This window comes from Mycteria americana, chromosome 5, assembly GCF_035582795.1.
Source record: "Mycteria americana isolate JAX WOST 10 ecotype Jacksonville Zoo and Gardens chromosome 5, USCA_MyAme_1.0, whole genome shotgun sequence".
In the NCBI taxonomy this organism is placed as follows: Eukaryota; Metazoa; Chordata; class Aves; order Ciconiiformes; family Ciconiidae; genus Mycteria; species Mycteria americana.
In genome coordinates, this window is record NC_134369.1 from 2,892,820 (window position 1) to 2,912,649 (window position 19,830).

The 19,830-nt window shown below is 38.5% G+C and overlaps 1 protein-coding gene across 5 annotated transcripts in view; it reads left to right on the top strand.

Annotated features, from left to right (window-relative positions):
- The first annotated feature begins 3,374 nt into the window (after window positions 1-3,374).
- The window catches only part of LOC142410078 (uncharacterized), a 47,670-nt gene continuing 31,214 nt past the window's right edge, over window positions 3,375-19,830 (top strand). For 4 of the 5 annotated variants that reach the window (XM_075501967.1, XM_075501969.1, XM_075501970.1 and 1 more), the window contains exons 1-14: window positions 3,375-3,445; window positions 7,293-7,350; window positions 8,020-8,163; window positions 9,247-9,393; window positions 10,554-10,676; window positions 11,327-11,494; window positions 11,870-12,055; window positions 13,532-13,654; window positions 13,853-13,966; window positions 15,665-15,986; window positions 16,351-16,460; window positions 16,842-16,959; window positions 17,699-17,790; window positions 18,750-18,900. In XM_075501967.1, coding sequence (XP_075358082.1) covers window positions 7,306-7,350; window positions 8,020-8,163; window positions 9,247-9,393; window positions 10,554-10,676; window positions 11,327-11,494; window positions 11,870-12,055; window positions 13,532-13,654; window positions 13,853-13,966; window positions 15,665-15,986; window positions 16,351-16,460; window positions 16,842-16,959; window positions 17,699-17,790; window positions 18,750-18,900 — 1,843 coding nt within the window. In that variant the 5' untranslated portion in view covers window positions 3,375-3,445; window positions 7,293-7,305. Of the gene's footprint in view, window positions 3,446-4,744; window positions 5,374-7,292; window positions 7,351-8,019; window positions 8,164-9,246; window positions 9,394-10,553; window positions 10,677-11,326; window positions 11,495-11,869; window positions 12,056-13,531; window positions 13,655-13,852; window positions 13,967-15,664; window positions 15,987-16,350; window positions 16,461-16,841; window positions 16,960-17,698; window positions 17,791-18,749; window positions 18,901-19,830 lie in introns of those variants that run through there. The other variant, XM_075501968.1, reaches the window with a different exon arrangement.

The window sequence follows — 19,830 nt, forward strand, 5'->3', positions numbered from 1 at the left end:
GTCCTAGGGCTGGCATCATAACGGGGAAGTTAGGCTGCAAGCTAGGCCTAAACATCCAAGCCAGGGTTATCTGTAAGATGCCCACATTGTGTTCGGGCGGAAACTAGTACACCACGCTTTCTGACTCGATAAAACAATGTTAATAGTGCACTAACAGGACCGTGATAACAGCATTCTGCATTTAGAGAGGGAGAAGAAAGCAGCTAATTTGGCTGTGGGATCCCTGAAAGAAGTAGGTTGTCATTTCTACTCCCATCTTTCCAAGAATAATTTATACATTGGGATAAAATAAAGACCTGCAGATGATATTGTCTTTATGTGTCTATATGCTGCATTGATTATTACAGTATGACGACTTATAGCATAGGAAAAAAACTGTTCTGGAGCCTAGAAAAGTGAAAGCTTAAAAATGCTTTTGGTTTCTTTCACTTAAGTGGAATGAATAAAAAAAATATTTGGAGCAAAGTTTCAGAGAAGAAAGTTTTCTGAAATGAGAAACTAATTCTGAAGAGTCAGTTAAGATGATGATACAGGTGTAAACATGAAGCAACGGGGACCTAAACACAGAGCGTTCCCCCAGGCAATGCTGATACGCACGTCCCCATGTGCGAGAGCTGAAAATTCTCTAATTCTTGCTTCCTTCAGAGACTACAGGGCAGGCTCTACTCAGAGACCTACCTTTCTTTACATGCAAGCCGTCTATATTGACATCTTTTTGCATATACCTTCTGCTTCTGCTGCTCTTGCTTTTACCTCAAAGCCCCAGATGTTTATATAGCTATGGATGAGGGCGGCCGTGCTGTAACAAGGGCTGTTAGCAGAATTTCAATATTGCAGATACAATGCAGAAAAATCTCTGCTCAGAAATGAAAGAGGAGGAAAAATTACCTGAATATAGGTGGACTTATGTTTTGGACTATTGCATCTGAACCTGCCCTCCTGCTATGAAAATCTCTACATATGATCCAACGTTGGCTCTATTTAAGTGGTTAGGACTCTTGCATTGACTTAGATGCTCCCGGGATTCAGATCCCAGCACCGTTCTGGGGCTAGCTGAGTTACTCACGGCACGCTGCTGCTGTTCAGGATTAGCGACTTCACCGTTCCTCACTGCACAGGGTTGCTTTGGTGCTTGATACAATTTAAAACAGCCACTTAGAGCACTTTGGTGGCCCATTAATTCCTGTTTCCTCCTTTCTGACACCTGTTCAGAGATGCTACTGTGGGGCAGGTTTGGAGAAAGACAAACAAGGTTACGGAGATGCTGCAGGATGGGGCTAAAATCATGAAGGTTAGAGGTTCAGTAGATGGAGGCTGTGGTCAGATGCACTCTGGTATTTGGTTTGGAGACTGCTGCAAACCTAAATTGTCTGAAGCAAGAAACAGTGCAAACATGACTGTCTACCTTGTGCTCTGCTGAACATATAAGGAGGACTAATTGGTGAGTGCAGTAATGAGAATACTGGCTTAAAAGCTTCCGTTGCTTTTTAAGGATCCACGTTTCCTTTGGGTTTCACTAAAATGCACAGTATTTTTGAATGAGCAGCTAGCCCAACAGTGTTTTGAGGGTGCGACAAGATGCTTTTTCCCCCCATTTGTATGATTCCCGAAGAAGCCTTTATTCTCATGAGCGCTCTGTGCTGCATTCAAGCCCGCAGTGCTGTAGTTCGTTTCATGCTCATACTCCTATTTCCAGCGATGTTAATGTCTTCCAGAGAACTTCACGCACCCATCATCATCAGCTGTCATATTACTAAATGGTTAAGGCATGGATGAGAACACACACGACCCAGTATAATCATTTAGCTCGCATTGAAACAAATGAAGATAGAGTCTTCAGCGTTGCGCCAGGAAAACATTAAAGTCATTAAAATGACAGCCGCATCTTGAAATCTAATTACTTTTAAAGTCTGATGGGTTTCTTCTTTCCTGTTCCCAGTCATTTTAATGTTGTAGTCTCCTGTAAATTAAGGCTTATTCTCTGTTCCACGTACTACAGGATGAACGGATGATGCTTGTCTGGGAAATGCTGGGGCTGCAGCTGGGACACACCAGAAACTGGACAGTGCCAGATACTGCCAGAAAGCTGCAGTTTGCACACAGAAAAAATGACTACCTAAACTATTACAGAAGGCAAAATACAAAGGTGCTGCTGTCAGACACAATGTCCAGCTTGCTTTTGTACTTATGAGTATGTTCCGCCCCGTAGGAAGCCGGAGGTGGTTTTCTTTTTTCCGCTTAGAAAAAGGACTTGCAATCCATTCCTCTCCCTGAAAGCAAGATCAAGATAACTATTGTTAGGAAAATTCCCTTCCCTAACTATATAGCAACCAGTCTGGAGAGTAGGAAAGTGTTTTAACTTTCTTAATGTATATATATATTAGTTCACATGATACACTGTAATGTAATGAGGTAGTGGAATTTTACTGGAGGCTGGTATTGTTCATGCTTAAGTATAACAAACTAAGGGACAGCCCAGCCCTGGAAAGAAGGACTTTGCTTCTTGGAAGCTAAGTGAAGGATAAAAGCCACCCCTGAACAACCAAGATAATGCCAGCATTGTGTTGTACCTGAATATTTGAAGGGTGTAAGGACCCTGTGTAAACCCACATTCAAGGTGCCCCAGTTTGGCTGGGACACCTCACACCCATCAACTGTTTACTCTCGGATTTCTCTCCGTTGCGTCCTAGCCTCTCTCCTTGGTCGGCACGGACCGATTGCGAATTTTCGTGACGTTATGCGCACCTATACCCTTACTAACCTTCAAGACCTCCGCTGAATGAAATTCCTTCTCTCTAACAGGAAATTTATCAGAGGGCTTGACTTTTGGCTCATGTTTAACTTCATCTTCCTTGCTGAAATTTAAGCCCGTTGCGATCACAGTCACACACATGCGAAAGATATTCTGGTCCTTTTTGCAGGGTCACCTCTCTCCCCCCTAAGAATTCTTCATCAGGCTGGGAAAGTACCGCCAGCTCATTCAGCCTTTCCTCGATCACTCTGTTCTCTTCCACTGAATAATTACCTTTATCTCATTTTTTTATTGTTTGGGGGGATCATTTTTTTGCCTGGGGTAACCTTTTTTTCTGGTTTTATTTGCTTGCCAAGATGACAATTTGAACAGTTTGCAGTCCATTGTAATGTAAAACATCCGTAGGCTGTTGCTGGGAGGAGTACGACATCTTCTTCAGCACCTCCGAGGGGCAGGTGCCGGTGCCGCCCCGGAGGGACCGGGGGGGACCGGGGGTAACGCGAGTGCCGCCGGCCGGGCTGCGGGCGGCCCGCGGTCCTCCGCGCCGCTAGGGGGCGGTGGCGCCGCCGGGTGACGTCTCCCGCCGGGGCGTGGCGGATGCTGCGGCGGCCGCGCTGAGGAGGAGGAGGAGGCGGCGGCGGCGGCGACCGGCTGCGCTTCGCAGGGTCCGGCCGCCCCAGCGCCGCCCCGCAGGTGAGTGGGGCCGCAGGGGTTCGTTCCGCTGTGCTTTATTTCCTTCCCGCCGCCGGCAGGCTCTGCTGGGCCTCGGCGAAAGGCGCCGCGCCTCTCCGGGCCAGTCCCCGCCTCCGAGGGGGGGGCCGGAGCCCCTCGGGCCGCTGGCATAGCAGGCCGTGCCCGGGGAGGTGGGGCGGGGAGGGAGGCTCCCGGCCGGCCCGGTCTCTGCGGGGGTAGGGGTGTTCCCCTGTCTTGTGCCTGCCTCTGAACCGGACTAAAAGGCGCTCCCCGCATGGGGGTTGCTGCGCTTAAGGCATTCACTACGGGGAGCCCCGCCGAAAACGGGGGGGAAGGCGGGGAGGGGAGGGGGGGTGTCGTGCACCTCCAGTCACAGGCTGCTGATAGCACTGCACTGCAGAAGCACCAGGCAGAAGGAACTGCAGCCGGCTGCTCGGATGGAAATAGCTAATTCTCTGCACCGCACATGCACCTGGGCTGCACTGGGGGCTCAGCCCTGATACCTTATTTCTCCAGTGCTGGTGCACTGTAGAAAATAGTACTTCCCCTGTTGGATGTATCTTTAAGGGGAAAATATGGTCAATGTCATTAAGAAATAGTGTTTATAATGGACACAAGTAATAGCTATATGAATGCACTGTTATATTAACTTACAGAGTGCTTGTGGTTTGATTAACACATCTTCAGTGTTTGTGCTTCTTTGCTGTGTGTCATATGTTTGTGCAGTTTTTATCCAGGAGCTTTTCAGTCATAGATGGCACAGACCATGTGAAAACAAGTTTAGCTTATTCAGCAGAAGAACCAATATCTTGGCAAGCCATCAAACAAGGATAAAAGGAAAAATGTGCAGATACAAGGAGAAAATAATCATATTAAAATGCTTTTCTTTCAGTGTGTGTGTTTAAAGCACAAAATTGTTCCAGGAAATGGATTTAAAATAATAAAACACTTACCTGAGTTTTTACACACTTCTCCTATTGTCTGTTTTTCTGCTGTGGTCTTGTGGAAGAGAGGAGAAAGGGGACTACCGTTACCTTCCTTGGTAGTAAGAGGAGCGGAGTTCAGCCTCCACGTTTTCTTCCATCGTCTGTTTTTCTGCAAGAGAAGGGGGAAAGGCCCTGCGTTAATAGCTTCATAGTGAGAACTCAAATAAGTGGTCTTTGAAGCCATTTTTAATATCAGAATGATTTTTTTAATAGATGTGGGGAAAGTTAGACAAACATGAGTAGTTCTGTGGAAGTCAGTGGACTGTTTCTCTGCCTGGGCAGTCATCCAAATAGGTATTTGTAACGATGCAGTTCAATATTTTACTGTGTAGATTGCTCCCCCTCGAGCTGTGGGGCTTCTGTGACCACTTCAGTATGAGCTGCTGCTGAAATCTGTCCTGTCTGCTGTTGTGTGCCCCTGAGTGCCCCTTGTGTCAGTCCCTGTGATATCTGACTCAGGGGAGTTAAGTAGGCTGGAAACTACCGAGATGAGTAATACATGGTTAGTTTTTCTTTGCTGGATTTGGCTGCAGCTAGTGCTGGGACAACGGAATAGACAAGTACGAGGGCAAAGCTGCTAATGGGATCTTTCTTTTTGGTAACATCCCATTATGATAAGAGCGAAAACCTCAGTTGTACTTTGAGCATCAGAAGAAACTTGTTTCATAAAATTAAGTGGGCCTCTGTTGTATGTTGTGGAGTATGTGAAAGGTTTAACTATCCTGCCTGTTTTTCTTCAGTGAAGAAGAGATTAACAGAAATGAGCGCATAGTGGAAGGCAAAGTTGTGAGCACAGTAGAACAGAATGGAGTAGAATGACAGAATAGAATAATTTAGATTGGAAAAGACCTTTAAGATCCTTGAGTCCAAAGGAATATGCAAGATGAAGAGCAGGATGAGGTACTGGCAGTGACGAAGCAATGTGAACCCTTGACAGTGAGGGTGAGTGGTTTGAACTTACAGGGGAAAGACAAATTATCTGTCACTGTGAAAACTTCAGAGAGGGTAGCCACAGATAATTTGGACTCCGTGCTTCTCTGTGCTTGATGTCTGATAATGCTATGCCCAGGACATAGGCCGCCAAAGGAAGGAAAATGGTGATAGAAAACTTAATTGAATTGTGTTTAGATGTACTGCAAGGAGAAGGGATTGAGTTGAGCGGTCCAGCTTCAGTGCTTTAACTTGCTGTCTCTACCCCAGAAGAAAAGCAAAAGTCTTTATTTGTTGACTTCATGCTGGGTAAGGAAAGTCTGTTCAGTTTTATTTCCCAGCTTGATTTGGAAAACTCGTAAATATTTAGTGTCCCTGATGTAAATAAAAGTACATCAGAAAGTAACAGTTAAGGTATTCAGATAGGAATGCTGGCACGTGAAGTGAGCAAAAGTGATTGCAATCAGTCAGAGCTGCAAATGAGCCAAAATATTCATAAATTAATTACAAATGCACCATCACGTTATATCTAGTGAGTCATTTTGTCCTCTTTGTACCTGCGTAACCTGGAAATGAGCTTTTCACTGAGAACAGATTTGATGTTACGGCTCTGGAGGAGTTATGAGGGGAGGTTTTTACTTACAAGTTCTGTAATTCCCATCCCCAAGCCCGTGTGTTGTTTGTTGATTTTAATGTTAGAAAAGATTCTTAGCAGAATCCACTTTGGCCTTGTAGATAATGTAGGCCATAGATTGCAGTCTGTGATTCCTGGTCTTAGCTTTGGAATGATAAATAGCTTTAAAAGCAGCCTCTGCTATCATTCTGCATACTTTTTAAGATAAGCTATGTGCTAATGTTTATTGTAAACTGTTTGCCAAATTCAGGACTGATCTGTGTATGCATATTTCATAAGTCTGTAATACAGATTAGAAAGGACAGATTATTTTCCTCTGGATGTTGCTACTTGAGAGTGAAAATTACTGAACAGGTACAGCTTCTCTTTTTACTTCATGCTGCTATTGGGAATATTATCCAGAGGCCGAGCAAGATATGTTAGTCTGCTCTTAAGATTATGTCTCCAAGACACAGTTTGGAATTTACTGCATGTGCTATTTTATAGACTTTGCCCATTTTTTTTCTCGACCAAGTTTGTCACTATTATTCAGTAAAAGTCTTAACCTTTAAGCTGCCTTGTACCAACTCAGTCTTTAGGATTTTGCTTTTTAAAACCTTCATATGGCCTATACTTGTGTTTATTAGGAAGCTACAGCTTTACTGCAATTATGTATATGTCTGGTACTTTGGTGCCACTTAGAAATTTGTGGTACTTGATTGTGAGCAAAAGAAGCAAGGAACACTTGCTGTTCCTGGGGTTTCAGACGCAGGCATTTTATATGCTGATCAGTGACCTCAAGGGTTGCAACACTCGTCATATTTTTCAGATATGCAGCAGTCACACAGCAATTAATGCAGTTTGGTGTTCTTTAATGTTTTTAGTCTTTATGTATGATTTTATAGAAATATGCATTCATATAATCCTTGTTATGCTGCAGTGGCAGGCAGTGTTTAAGGTCAGGTTAAATATTAGCAAACTATATGTGGTTTGTATCTTCTATTTATATGTGGACGAAGCAACTATGCTGAATAATACTTCATGGCATTTACTCTCTAAAGACTTCTTTGGATTATTTTTGATAGTATCGACATTTTACTGACTAGCAGTTTTTAGAAAAGGCATATTATGCATATTTTATACGTAATTTCTTTATTTCTCAAGAACTAGTAATGTGGTGGAGATCAGCAGTGCTGTCAGAATTGAACAAATCAGTTTCAAGCATTTTACAGTGAAATATGTAGGGAGAAGTACGAGTTAATTACATTTACCTGGGACTCACTGATACTTACTGTGGTGGTATTTATTTTTTTCAGAGCCATCGTGAAACTATGTGGAAATGGGGTAGTGGAGATGATTCTCCTTCCAAAACGGTAGTAAGTATTGAATTACTATTAAATAATATTTTCTTAAGGATTTCTGACTTAGAGAATCTTTAATTGGTGATATACTGATTGTATGTATTTGCTCTTTTGTAAATAAGTCGCTTAACTAGTTGTACCATGACTCGGTTTTAGGACTCTCAAAGTCAGGTTGGGTTCTTGCTCCTGTCTGCTTGGTGTTTAATCTCTCATGCGTAACACAGCCGCTCTATTCCTCTTCATTATGCTTATCTTGCTTTAAGAAAACATCTGTAGGAATTACATAAGCTTTATCCCAAGTGTATTTTGTTGTGTATAGTATGTTCAATATCAATATTTTGTTGCCACTAGGTTCAGTAACAGTACTACTGGTTGTTAAGATTGCAAATCCCGTAAATGAGGAAATTTAGTTTTAGATCTCTAGATGCTTTGATCGTTTTGCTGTATGTCACACAAATATTCCTAAACCAGTTTCTAAGATTTATCATTTCCTATATCTGTCAAATTTGCTAAAAACAGTCTGGTATAGGTACATACAGTATATGTAAGTTTTAGTATTGCGCTCTAATAAGATTTGCTGAATGTGTTTAAAAAACCCCAAACGAACACCAACTGATGACTTTTTTGCAGAAGCGGTATTGTCTGCACCATTTTATTTGTTCAAAGTATACTTAATGTCTGCAGGCTGCAGGCTCGCAAGATGCAGGAAGCATGTCGGTGACGGATTTGACTGAACAGCTGACGAGTACTGAACAGCTGGTAACGCAGCTAAAGGAGCTTGTCAGAGAGAAGGATGCTGAGCTTCGAAATAAAGATCTTCAGTTAAAGGTACCGTGCGTGTATTCTTGTCAAAAAGGCTGTTTAAAAAAACCTGTCAGTCCTGTTTATCGTGAGCTATTTTCGTAGATACAGGCTTATAGTCAGTTATAGCAACTCTAGGAACGCAAGAAGCGTTGGTGACGGTTCCTGGATGTTACCACTTTTTGCCAGTGTGTCTTCTGTTCCAAAATTGTAACTGGGTTTGGCTATTACACAGGCAACGTGTGTTCCTTGCATGAGCAGATGCACTTAATAATTGCAAGGGGCAGACTGGCTTTCTGAGAGCTAGAGGTGCACGGTCATGTTAGGCTAAACATGAGGAAAAACACCATCCAAATCAGTACTGGACATTTAGTGAGATGCCAGCTTATCTCAGACTGAATTTCTGTAGATACTTTTTTATTTCTCCTTCCACTATATATGTGTTTTTGTTGTATAATGATTTTACTCTTAATGCTACTATATATTATCCTCTGCTTTTGACTGGCATTAGGAAGGACAGAACTGGAAAGAATTTATATGTAATGTCCTGAAGACTTTTGAGGGTTCGTTATTCTTTACTCTGTTGTTTTTTAAACAGTCATAAGGTTGGTCTGTTCCTGCAAGAGGCTATTTTTACACTTTTAAAAAAATGTCTTCTGTGGACACTAACAGCCAAGTGTTAAAATACTGAATTTTCTAAAACTCAATGTAAATTAAGTCATCTCTTTAAACAAAATGAAATATGCTTTCATAGTATTATGGAGGTGTCTTTCTTTTTGCATTTAAAAAAAAAAAACAACTCATTAAAAAATCAAGCCCTGAAATTACATTGCTATCAAAAAATAGGAAAGTTTCTAATGTTATAATGCCCTGGATTCTATACAATAATAATAACCATGTGCAGAAAGTTTAAATAATGAAAGGAAGGTTGTTTCATATATGCAGACCTGTTGCATGTGACAGTATAATGTCTCTTCAGGGAAAAGATGTTTTGGGTAATCACTTTAGATTTCTCTCTCTCTCTCTCTCTCTCTCTCTCTTAATGGAAGAATTGAAGGATGCAGTTGTTCATGTAGCTAATTTAGTCCTTCATGACTTTGATGTTTGTAGGAGGAGAAGGAATCTGCTGATGCCAAACTTTCCAAGTTGAAGCTGCAAAACAAAGCCAAGGTTGCATCATTAACCTCACAGTTGGAAGAACTTAAGAAACAGTTATCAGTATCAGGAGGCTTAGAGGCAAAAGCAGAACAAAAAAAGGTAAGTGTCCTTGCATTTTAAAGCAGACATAATTTCTGTAAGGCTGTAGAGTGTTTTGCATGCTGGACTCCAATGTGGAAAGGAAGTTCAAATTTTGAGTTGAGTCACATTAGGATCAGAGTAGACTGTGCGGGTGCTGTCAGTCCATCTGTGTATTTCTATTTCATTCTTCTTTTATCTTTCTACAGAAATTTAGAAAATTGTACATTCCTTTCAAATTGTTTTAGTAAAAAAATTCTTACTGATTGTCTTATTAGCAGCTCAAACTTTTGACACATGTGAATCAGGAAGATAAGTTTTTTGAGAAGAAATGAAAACAAAACCGAACTTGTTATTTTAATGTCCAAGATAAAAATGGAAATACAAAAATGTTCTTGGTAGTAAAATGTAAATTAAGTGTAGGAATGTCTCGTTTAAGTGACCAGTGTTTTCCTGTTAACAAAGATTCTCAGATCTGTTTGTAGTAGCACTGTTGTGTGAGTAGACTTGTATTTCTTCAGAATAGCATATTTTGACTTCATGCAGCTTCTAAAATAGCTTTAGTGAGGCTTTGATATTTCTAGGGCATTTGTTTTTTAAAGGTATGCTGAAAGGGAACAGAAACAGATCAGTTTGTTGAAGTCCCTAGGTGTCCTCAAAGACATGCAGTAGCTAATTATTTATGCTTCTGATCTATTTCGCTAATAAAACATATTCTTAACAATTGCACTTGATTTCTTTTGTAATGGCAAATAATTTCTATAACCCAGTAGTTACACCTGCTGAAATTCTGATTCAAAACATTGTGCTTAGGAACAGTTTAATTTACGCTCCCTCCCCCCCCCCCCCCGTCCTTTTTTCCCTCTGAGGTATATGGACTACACTTGCCAGATTATATGGGTTACAATTGCCAGAGGAAATGAATGCCCTTGTTGCACGTTCCAGTCCACTTTGCAGCAATAATTATCATTAATATTTTAAATATGAAGATTTTTACAAGCTTGATACAAATTCTGTGCCTGATTTGTCTAGCTTCTACATGGAGTATATAATATATAAGAGAACTGAAACACAAACCATGAGTAAAGTCCACTTCTTCTCACCAGTATTATTTGAATAGGTAGAGGTACAGAAGTCAGGTGTTACCTATTTACAGAATGCAAAACTCCCTGTTTTTGCAGGCATCAAAAGATGGTGAGCAGGAAAATGCTGCGGCAAATCGTGGGAAAATACTAGTACTGAGAAGGAGAATTGAAGAACTAGAATCCCAGATCACACAAAAAAATGAAGAGTTACAAAAAAAGGTGGTGTTTTATAAGATGCCAAGTGTGTGGCTTTTCGTGTTTGTGGTATAAGATTATGTTTAAATATATATTTAATTATATGTTACATTACTAAACAGATACTCTGAGAGTTTTCTGTTGAGTAGACAGAGAAGTTTATATGCTACAACCTGCCCGAGCAAATGCAGCGAGAATTCTGTGATTGTGTCTTCAGTGAGCAGTGAATCCCCAAGCATGCTTTTGTAGTCGTTTGAAAATGAATGCAATAGGATACGCAAGTATGAACTTTGTGGGTTAATGTTATATTTAAATCTTGTATTTTGAACAAAAATGCTGTTTTGCTTCAATTTTTCTTGTTGCAAAAATAAGTCACAACAGGAAGAAAGGTAGGCAAGGGATGGTTTCCTGTTATGGTTTGTAGCTGTTCTCTGCAGTGATGTGTTTTGTGGACATGATTGTTGACTGTGGAGAGTGGCAGGAATGTGAATGCTGCAGAATTTCAGAGAAAGGCTCAGTAATGAAAGATTACACTTAAAATTGAACCAGGTTATAAATTTGATTGTAATTTTTTCAGTACCCTAAACCAGACAATAAGGAAATAATGCAAACCGTTCTGTGCTGTAGATGCTGTGAAGTATAGATTACAAGCAGCATTGTCTTTTCATTTTCAGAGTGTTGAACTGGAGGCCCAGCACTGTCGTGGGGCTGAAATGGATGCCATGCTGGCAGAGAAAGAAAAGAAGTTAGCTGAAAGGGATGCTTACATCATCGATTTACAGAGAGCGTGTGGATCAAGTGGTGTTGCCAGTGAAATACTCTTGCCCAATGAAGAATTGAAGGTATATTAGCAGCTCAAATATAAAATCTCCATAGAGGTTTCAAGGAATCAACAAATTCTGATGCATTATACGGTGGATCCTTCTCTGAAGCACAAATCCTCTGCAGTTATTAATGTGAATAAAAATTCTTTACTGATTATTTTATGTTATGTTAGTAGATCTATATTTATGTACTTCTTTTGCCAGTGCCATTTATATGTATTAGTATTGACTTCAGGATATGCTGACAAATTTCATTCAAATTAAAACCAAACCTGAATTTTGAATTTAACGTTGCTTTAACTGAGGGAAGGGCTAGGAGGTGGCTTCATGATGATTGCTTTATCTTTTTTCTGGGTCTATTCTTTTAATTGTCTTTTGATTTGCATTCTAAAGAATCAGCTGGCTGCTAAAGAGTCATCACTACAAAGCATGCAGATTCTAGTTCAGAACCTTACCAAGAAGGTTGGAGACAGTGAAGAAAAATGTAGCTTGTTCCAGGAACAGATTGAGAGCCTTAAAAATATTCAGAGCAAAGAAAGAGAGCGTTTCCACGGAAAAGAAGCTACATATATGGAAAATGTAAGTAAACACGCTGTAAAAATATTTACATTCTTTGGTGGAAGAAGTGGTATCTTGGCTGTAGTGTTTCTATCTCAATAGTTAAGAAATGCCATTTTTAATTTGGCATGATTCTTGAGTAAAGATCTATACGGTGATCAGATGAAATGAGAGTAATGAAGCAGTAGATGGTTTGAGCTGGTGATAATTGAAGTTGAAAGTTTTGTGCAAGAAGGGAGTTGAAGGACGCAGCTGGTGTTTGGGCACGGAGGAACTAGTGTGTAACAGAGTGAAATGACTTGTGCAGGATTCTAGCTGAAAAACCTCCAAACATTTCTTTCCTGTAGCACTACATCTGAAGGTGCAAAAATGCACACGTGCAGTGGCTGGTAGTGTTTTTGGGTTATTGTAATAATTCTTGGCACAAATGGCTATTTGGCAGATCACTTTCACTTGTGCTGTGAGCTATCTGGCACACTTACTAGTATGAGAGCATGGAAAAAAATTTGTGTTTTCCTCCTGACTGAAAAATAGCTGAAGTTTGGTGTACTTAACGGGAGACTTTTCTAGAAGTTAGCAGCTGATGAACAGGCCAAGACAACCAACAACAACTTTGTTAAATAATACTTAAAAACAGTGGAACTACGGAGCATATTACCCATTCCTTGATGTTACCAGGCTCTTCCAGCTCCCTTGGAAGCTAAATCTCAGATTTTAATGTGATATGCCTGATCTCTCAGCATTTGAGTTCTACCATGTATGAAACCATTCACCTCAGTGTTTCCCACATCATTTGATGTCTGAGTTTATTTTATCTGTAACAAAAGTGCTACTTTTGATCCTGAACGTGACCACGCCTGTTCAGTAGCACACAGGGGATTAGTTTTGATACAGGAAAGAAAGAAAAAGACAAACACTTGAGACTGTAAAAGCCATTTAGGTGAGCACAGTGTCGTTACTCGCATATAAATCTGGGTAGGACTTTATGTGAATTTATTAAAAATATCATTAGTGAGATTCCAAAAGTTATATCCAGTTCTTATAAAAATTGTAAGATAGCTAACAAAGACATGTTGGAGGTAGAATACAAGTTTTTGAGGAGGAGGCAGCTAGGTTTCAAAGCTACTGTTTGGGCTTAATTGATAGAAACTTGCTAGAAATTAAAATGATCAGTGCAATCTTTTAGAAATTAGAAGTCTCAGAACAATGGCATCCAAAAAAGAAAGGTGAAGATCCGTGATATTAAACAAAAATGAACGGTACCATGCTTCTCATTTAAAGTTTGTTTTGTGGAATTGAGACAAATTGTCTGTAAATTGGAGGTTTATCCGCATGCACCACTGATGTCAGTAATCACTGACTGATGGGTGTATTTACTGGTAAGTGGAAGCAAAATTCAGAATACATTATCTTGCTGTACCTTTAGTTATACAATTCAGTGTACTTCTACTACACCTTTGTGGACTGGTTTCATATTTACTTTGTATGTGTTTTTAGGTACGTGTGTTTCAAAATATTATCCAGGAAAAGGAAAAGGAACTGGAAGCACAGAGAGAAAAGCATGAGCAGGAGCTCTTTAAATTAGCTGCTAAATCTGATGCAAGTGCTGACCTAGAACAGGTATGTTGCTTTGGAAACTCAATCGCTTGCTTTGATTTAGTTAGACATGGGAATTTGGAATCATGTAATTACTAACCTCTGTGGCACAGTTCAGCTGTCTGGTTGGGAAAATAAAGATAAGTCTTTTTCTTTCTCTTCTAAAACTTTTAACTCCTTTATTGATTGTTTGATATATATTTTTTTTTTTTCCTTTCCTAGCTACTAAAGGCCTTGAAACAGAAGCTCCATGAAAAGGAAGAAGTCATGCTGGGAAGAACACAGGTGATAGATGTCTTGCAAAAAGAACTGGATGCCAAGGACCAGCAATTGAAAGTAAGAAACAGCATACATGCGCAAGTAAACTCATCAGGTCAATTACAAGTTCAAAAAGCTGTTTGGATTTACACAAAAGAGAATTTTGCATAACATATTTAGGCAGTTCTTTGGGAGCTAGAGTGCTAACAACGCAACCATAGTTGTGCAAACAAATACTAACTCCAGTTAGGAAATTAACTTAAAGGAGAGGTAAAGTCCATAGAGTATAAAACTGTCAACTCTCGCCCATAGTTTGTCTTGATTAATTTTGGGAGCTTGCCATGTAGGGAAGATTTTTTGCTGTCGAAAGGTTTCAGCTTCTCTAGTTTGAGACTGGAGTGAGCCCCAAAACTGAGGCTTTTTTTTTGTTGTTTCCCAAAGAGAGTGTTTGCCTTTCCTTTTGCTGTATTTCTACTGATTGCAAAAGCAATACGTAATCAAGGTTCTTTGTGTTTAAGCACCTAGTGTGATTATTGCCTTTGAGTACTGCTGCTTCAGTTCGACAGTGTAGAAAAAGAACGTTGCAGCCTCTCAGGCCTTTGGGGCCCTTTGCTGAAAGGGACACATTATAGCCCGTCTGCGGTGCTAGGTCCAGCATTTTAGCTATACTATTTCCAACAAATTTTTCACTTACCAAGAGGGCTGCCAGAATCAAAATCTTAGTAGAAATAGTTTCAACTATGCACCCAGGTAGATGTCCTGCTCAAGTAGTTAAGATCCACGGTAGTTTAAGCTTGTTTCATTTGTCCTTCCCATTTTTACGCCTCCTGCCTTATGCAGGGGTTTGTTGTTTTTTTTTCTTTTGGGTTAGATGCATCTTCCTACACTGATGCTCTGCAAGAACTGATGGTACCTGGTGCCAGTGCGTTGAGGGGACAGAAATGCACACCTTGAGGGTAGGGGGAAGGTTTGACTATGACAACATGAACTTCAAGCACTTTAAACTGTAATGGAATCTCAGCTTTAGAATTGAAATAGCAGGAAGCCTTGTTTTATTTACATAAGCAGTTTTAACCATATTTTGGAAATGTTCCCTCTGCTGTTCTGCACAGCTCCTTTACTTGGACAGTTTATATTCCTAAGTTTATGTATCTTGAAAGTAGGTTTTTTTTTGAACAGCAGGTCTAATGTGAGTGGACTGCTCTGTTACAGTGATCTGTAATCTTTTCTACTTCTTCTTTTTCTACTTCTTAGTTATTTATGTATTAAAATAACTAATGTAAAGGCAGTAAAAGTAGAATAAGCACTAATGGAAAACTAGTTAGGAACAAAATATTGTAAAGAAGAACTAGATCAATTTGCCAAGTTTAATGGATGTAGGTGACACCACCTGGGTGGCATTCCAGTAAGCATTCTTAATCTTTGGGATCACTGTTAAAGATCTGCTTCTGGTTTGGTTTTTCTTGGTGGTTTTTTGGTGTTTGGTTTTTTTTTGTATATATTCCATAGAACCAAACATTCTTTTTTACTCCATTTTCACCTATGGGAGAGGTTGCATGTAGTTTGCACTGAAATAATGATGCCGTTTTGCTGAAGTCCCCACTTCTGTCTTGGAAAGTCAGAGCCGAGTAGCTTTTGTAGCAGAGCCCAGTTACCAACAGTAGCACTGATTTCTGATTATAATGTATGTAGGAATACAGATACAGTATTTGACAGTGGTACTAAAAGTACTTTGTGTTAAAAAATAAAGATGTGTTTTTTGTTTTTTTTTTACAGGAGATTAATGAAAACGTGAAACGTCTTCTGTCTGAAAAAGAAAACCTCCAGTCTAAACTGGATGCTGAGAAACATGTAATGAGAGCCCAGTTAAGAGACATGATGGAGAAACATGAGCTTGAAATGACAAAAGTTAAGGAGAAATATAATGCTGAACTGCATGAAATTCAAGAGAAACATGAAACTGAGCTGCAAGAGAAAGATCAGGCCCTGTTTCAGCTTAAGAAACAAGTGGCAGAATTAAGTGCTAGCAGACAGACTAACTCAAAAGAAGTTGGAGATCTGGAGTCTATAACCAAAGACAAGATGGAAGATTTAGAAGGTATCCTACTTAAACAGTTGTTACATATGAAGAGTTCCTTTGCCCCATACTGTTATGTATTGTATGCCAATTTCATACCTCTTGCAAGTAGAACTGCATTAAATCTGGTGGAAGAGTTATTGCCACACTAATTAAAAAGTATCTCTGCTCAAATACTATAATAATGAGGGTTATAGGAATACCAAGATAATCACATGAACTGTAAATTTCTCACTACATCTCTTATTGTTATGTTTTTCTTTAAATGCAGTTGTCTTGTATAAGTTAAAGTTGTATACTTCCAATTGTTAAAGGAATTAAACGCAGGTCTTGTATTAATAATCTTTCTAGAGTTTTAAATATTTTTTTGTGTCTTGTTTCTTAGTACAAGTGAAATTGAAAACGGAAGAGGCCAGCAAATCTGAAGCAAAGTTTCTGAAAATGAAGGCTTGGTCTAAATCAAGAATCAAACAACTGGAGGATGAACTAAAAAATGTATGTGTAACATTATGTTTAATATTACATACCTGTTTTTATAACTACTGTGCTGGGAGATTTGACTGAAAGAAATAAAATATGAGTAAATATTAAAATGATTTATTCACAGTATCTTTATATATGAATAAATGTATAAAAATTGAATGGATATAAAATTTTGATACAAGATGAATTTTAACAAAGAATAGTACAAACTGGTGTTACCAGCACTCAGGAGTAAATTTGTTAGAGATTAGCTAGTTTATTGCACTTTCAAATATTAGAAAAGACAGCTATTCTAAATCTTACTAAAAAATCAGAAAAAAAAGTTGCACTGACTTTGCTGTGTTTCTGGTGTTTTGGCGCATTTGAAAAACTCATAACTATTTTTTCTTTTAGTTTTCATCAAAGAATAATGATGTATCTGCCTTAAACAATCGTGTCTCAGAATTAGAAATTGAAAATGAAGAACTACAGTCAAAACTGCAATCATTACATGAAATCAGAACTCAAAATGGTAAAAAAAAAATCTATTTTTCTTTTGCAGATGATTCAAAGTAAAGAGACAAAGATAAATGAACTTTTCATTTTCAAAGTGTATCTTTGTTTTTAATCTGTTTAAAAATCTGTTTAAAAACTTCATGGAACTTTGAACAATAGCATACAGTACTTAAGTCAGAGTTACAGCTCAGCTTTTCCTTCCCTAAATCTACTTGTGCATAATACTTGTTGCATTTCAGCTTAGGCAGAGCGTGCATAAACTTTTCCAGGAAGTGGAAGAGGCACTTTCTTAGGAGGAAAAATGAGACCAAACATGCTTGGAAAATTTATCAAAGTATATACAATAAACTTCTGAGAGCAGTGAGTTTCAAGTAAATTAAGAATTATCTCAAATATTTTTCTTCTGTAAGGATTTGAGAGAGAATTTTTGCTTAAAATCTCAGATAGTTTAGAGTTCTGTGAGAGGTTTTTCTGTTTCACCTTGTGTTATTTTCCCTGACATCCTTTCTGTAAATGAAAACTGGTAGAATTTTCAGTTCATCAGTCTGAATTGTTAGCAGGTTAGATTTAAAGCACTCATCAATACTTAATAATCAAGAAGTCAATTTCATGGGTAGATGGAGAACACAGCCCAACAGAGGTCTTCTAACTGAAATGAATTATCATCTGAATTTTCACTTTGAATCTTTTACATTTTTATTGATCTTCCTATTGGTTTTGTGTCCTAATGAGCAAAATTTATTATGTTTTTATAGAAGAATTGTTGACTAAGCTGGAAGTCTATGAAGAGCAGCAAAGGAAATTACAAGCTGATCTTGACCAAGTTACAAAAAGGGCAGCTTCACAGGTTAGCTTTAAAATGTATTTGTATGAATTACTGATTAACTCACAGTGCTAATTAGACTTGGAGAAGTGCATTAGCTGGATTTTGGAGCTGAAAATTAATTTAGTGATTTATGGAATTGTCAGTGTCAGTAGCTGTTCAGTTGGATAACAAGCTGACAGGTTTTGAATTACTTAAGAAGATTGATTTCTACTTACTTTTCCACGTACCTTAAATTACGTTTTTCCGAGCAGTTTACTATTTATTTAGTTATATTTAACATGAGTCATCCAAGTGTGGCTGTTATTTTGTGTACAATACGAATAGCTTTCAGAAGGAAATTATAGCTGTAACCTTGACAAATGTACAGGATGACAAAGAAAATTCTGCTAAAGGGCTTTAGATGGATCAACAGTATACATTAATCATGGTAACTTTGTACAGCAGAGAGCTGTATGAAACAGAACCTAGCAGCAGAGCCAGTTTGAAACAATTCATTATATTTTGCAAAAAAAGAACTATTTTTTCCAAGTTTCGTGGAGAAGGTGGGTTTTTTTGGTAAAATCTTAAAGTAGTTTTTATTTTGATGGGAAGGCAGAAAGATTTTTATTCTGTTCACGGGGAAAAAAGTCAATAGAGATTTGTTATCTCACATAAAGACAGTTGAATATTATTTTACTTTGAAACATTGCCAAGATGAAAATGTGCAACAGATATTTTGGTTAAAAAGCCATTTTTCATTTAAAAATATTTTGGATTAAAAGTGCAACTGGCAGTAGCATTTTTGATATTTTACGGAGTGGTGAGACTTGCTTTTTACATAATCTACAATAGCAATTATCACTTTCATAGGTTTTTATTTATGCAAAGTGGTGAATTATAGTGGGTTGTTTTCTCTGTAAATGATTTGCCAATTTAAAATGTTATTTACATTTGCAGTGGGATTTGGTAAATATGTTTTCATGCGCAATTTCTCTTGCTAGGCCAGTGAATCGGGTAGTGTGGACGAATTGCAGAGTCAGCTCTTGGAATGGCAAGAAAATGTACCAGAGTCAGAGGAGTCCCATGACCAAGTCAGAGAAGAGAAATCTGCTATGGCCTTGAGAATGGCTCAGATTGAGGAGGAGAGAGAAGGTGAATTGTTTTATTTACGATAAAATTATTATCATATTTATACATGATATATATATATGTGTGTGTGTCTGATAGCACACCACCATGACTCATTTCTGTAGTGATAAGATTTGTATAGCTAGTGAAATTGCTTAAATTTGCAATTTCTGCTTTTTCCTATTTCCGTGAATCTGTTTTTCATACGTTCATCTTTTTTGCATCGTTTTTATGAGTAGATGTGCTTGTTCTGTTTGCCATCTGAGTTGCTGCTCTGTAAGACTGCTTGAATTTACTTCAGAAGCTTATTGTCTGCGTATGAATGATCAATAAGAAAAAGTTCACCATTGAAATATTAAAGCTGCCTGTGTAGAACAAGCAGCGAAGGTGTGGGGAACTATAGTGTTGGTTAGAATTTGATGAGTGAAGGTGGTGCTTTAGTAAAACGTACCTGAGACAGAGTTTCTCTTTAAATATAATTAATGAGAAACCTTTCTTAGAATATTTTGTAATCTGTTAGTAAGTGTCACTTGTATAGGTCAACTGTATAACATTAACTGGCAACGGTTTGAAGCTAGTTAAAAATATTAAATTACCTACAAAAAGTAACATTGCAGGTAATCTCAGGTTTTATAGTTTTCTAAATTATTAATAAAACATTATGAGAAAGTGAAGCAGCTTCTATTGACATTTATAAAAGTCTGGTTAAATTTCAGATCATTTTTACTGCTTTTTTCCATGCCAGCTGGCACTATATTATAATTTTTGTCCTGTTAGTTAACTGTGTGGGTATTAATGGCGAATTTTAATGTGCACAACCTACCATCATAATTAATCCAGTTAGTTAATTTGAGCCTTCTGTTCTTAATCTGCGATTGAATTATTTTTCATTTACATGATCAGTTTGGAAGTTCAGTATATAAGCACAGAAATGTTTTAAGGGTCACGTCTCTT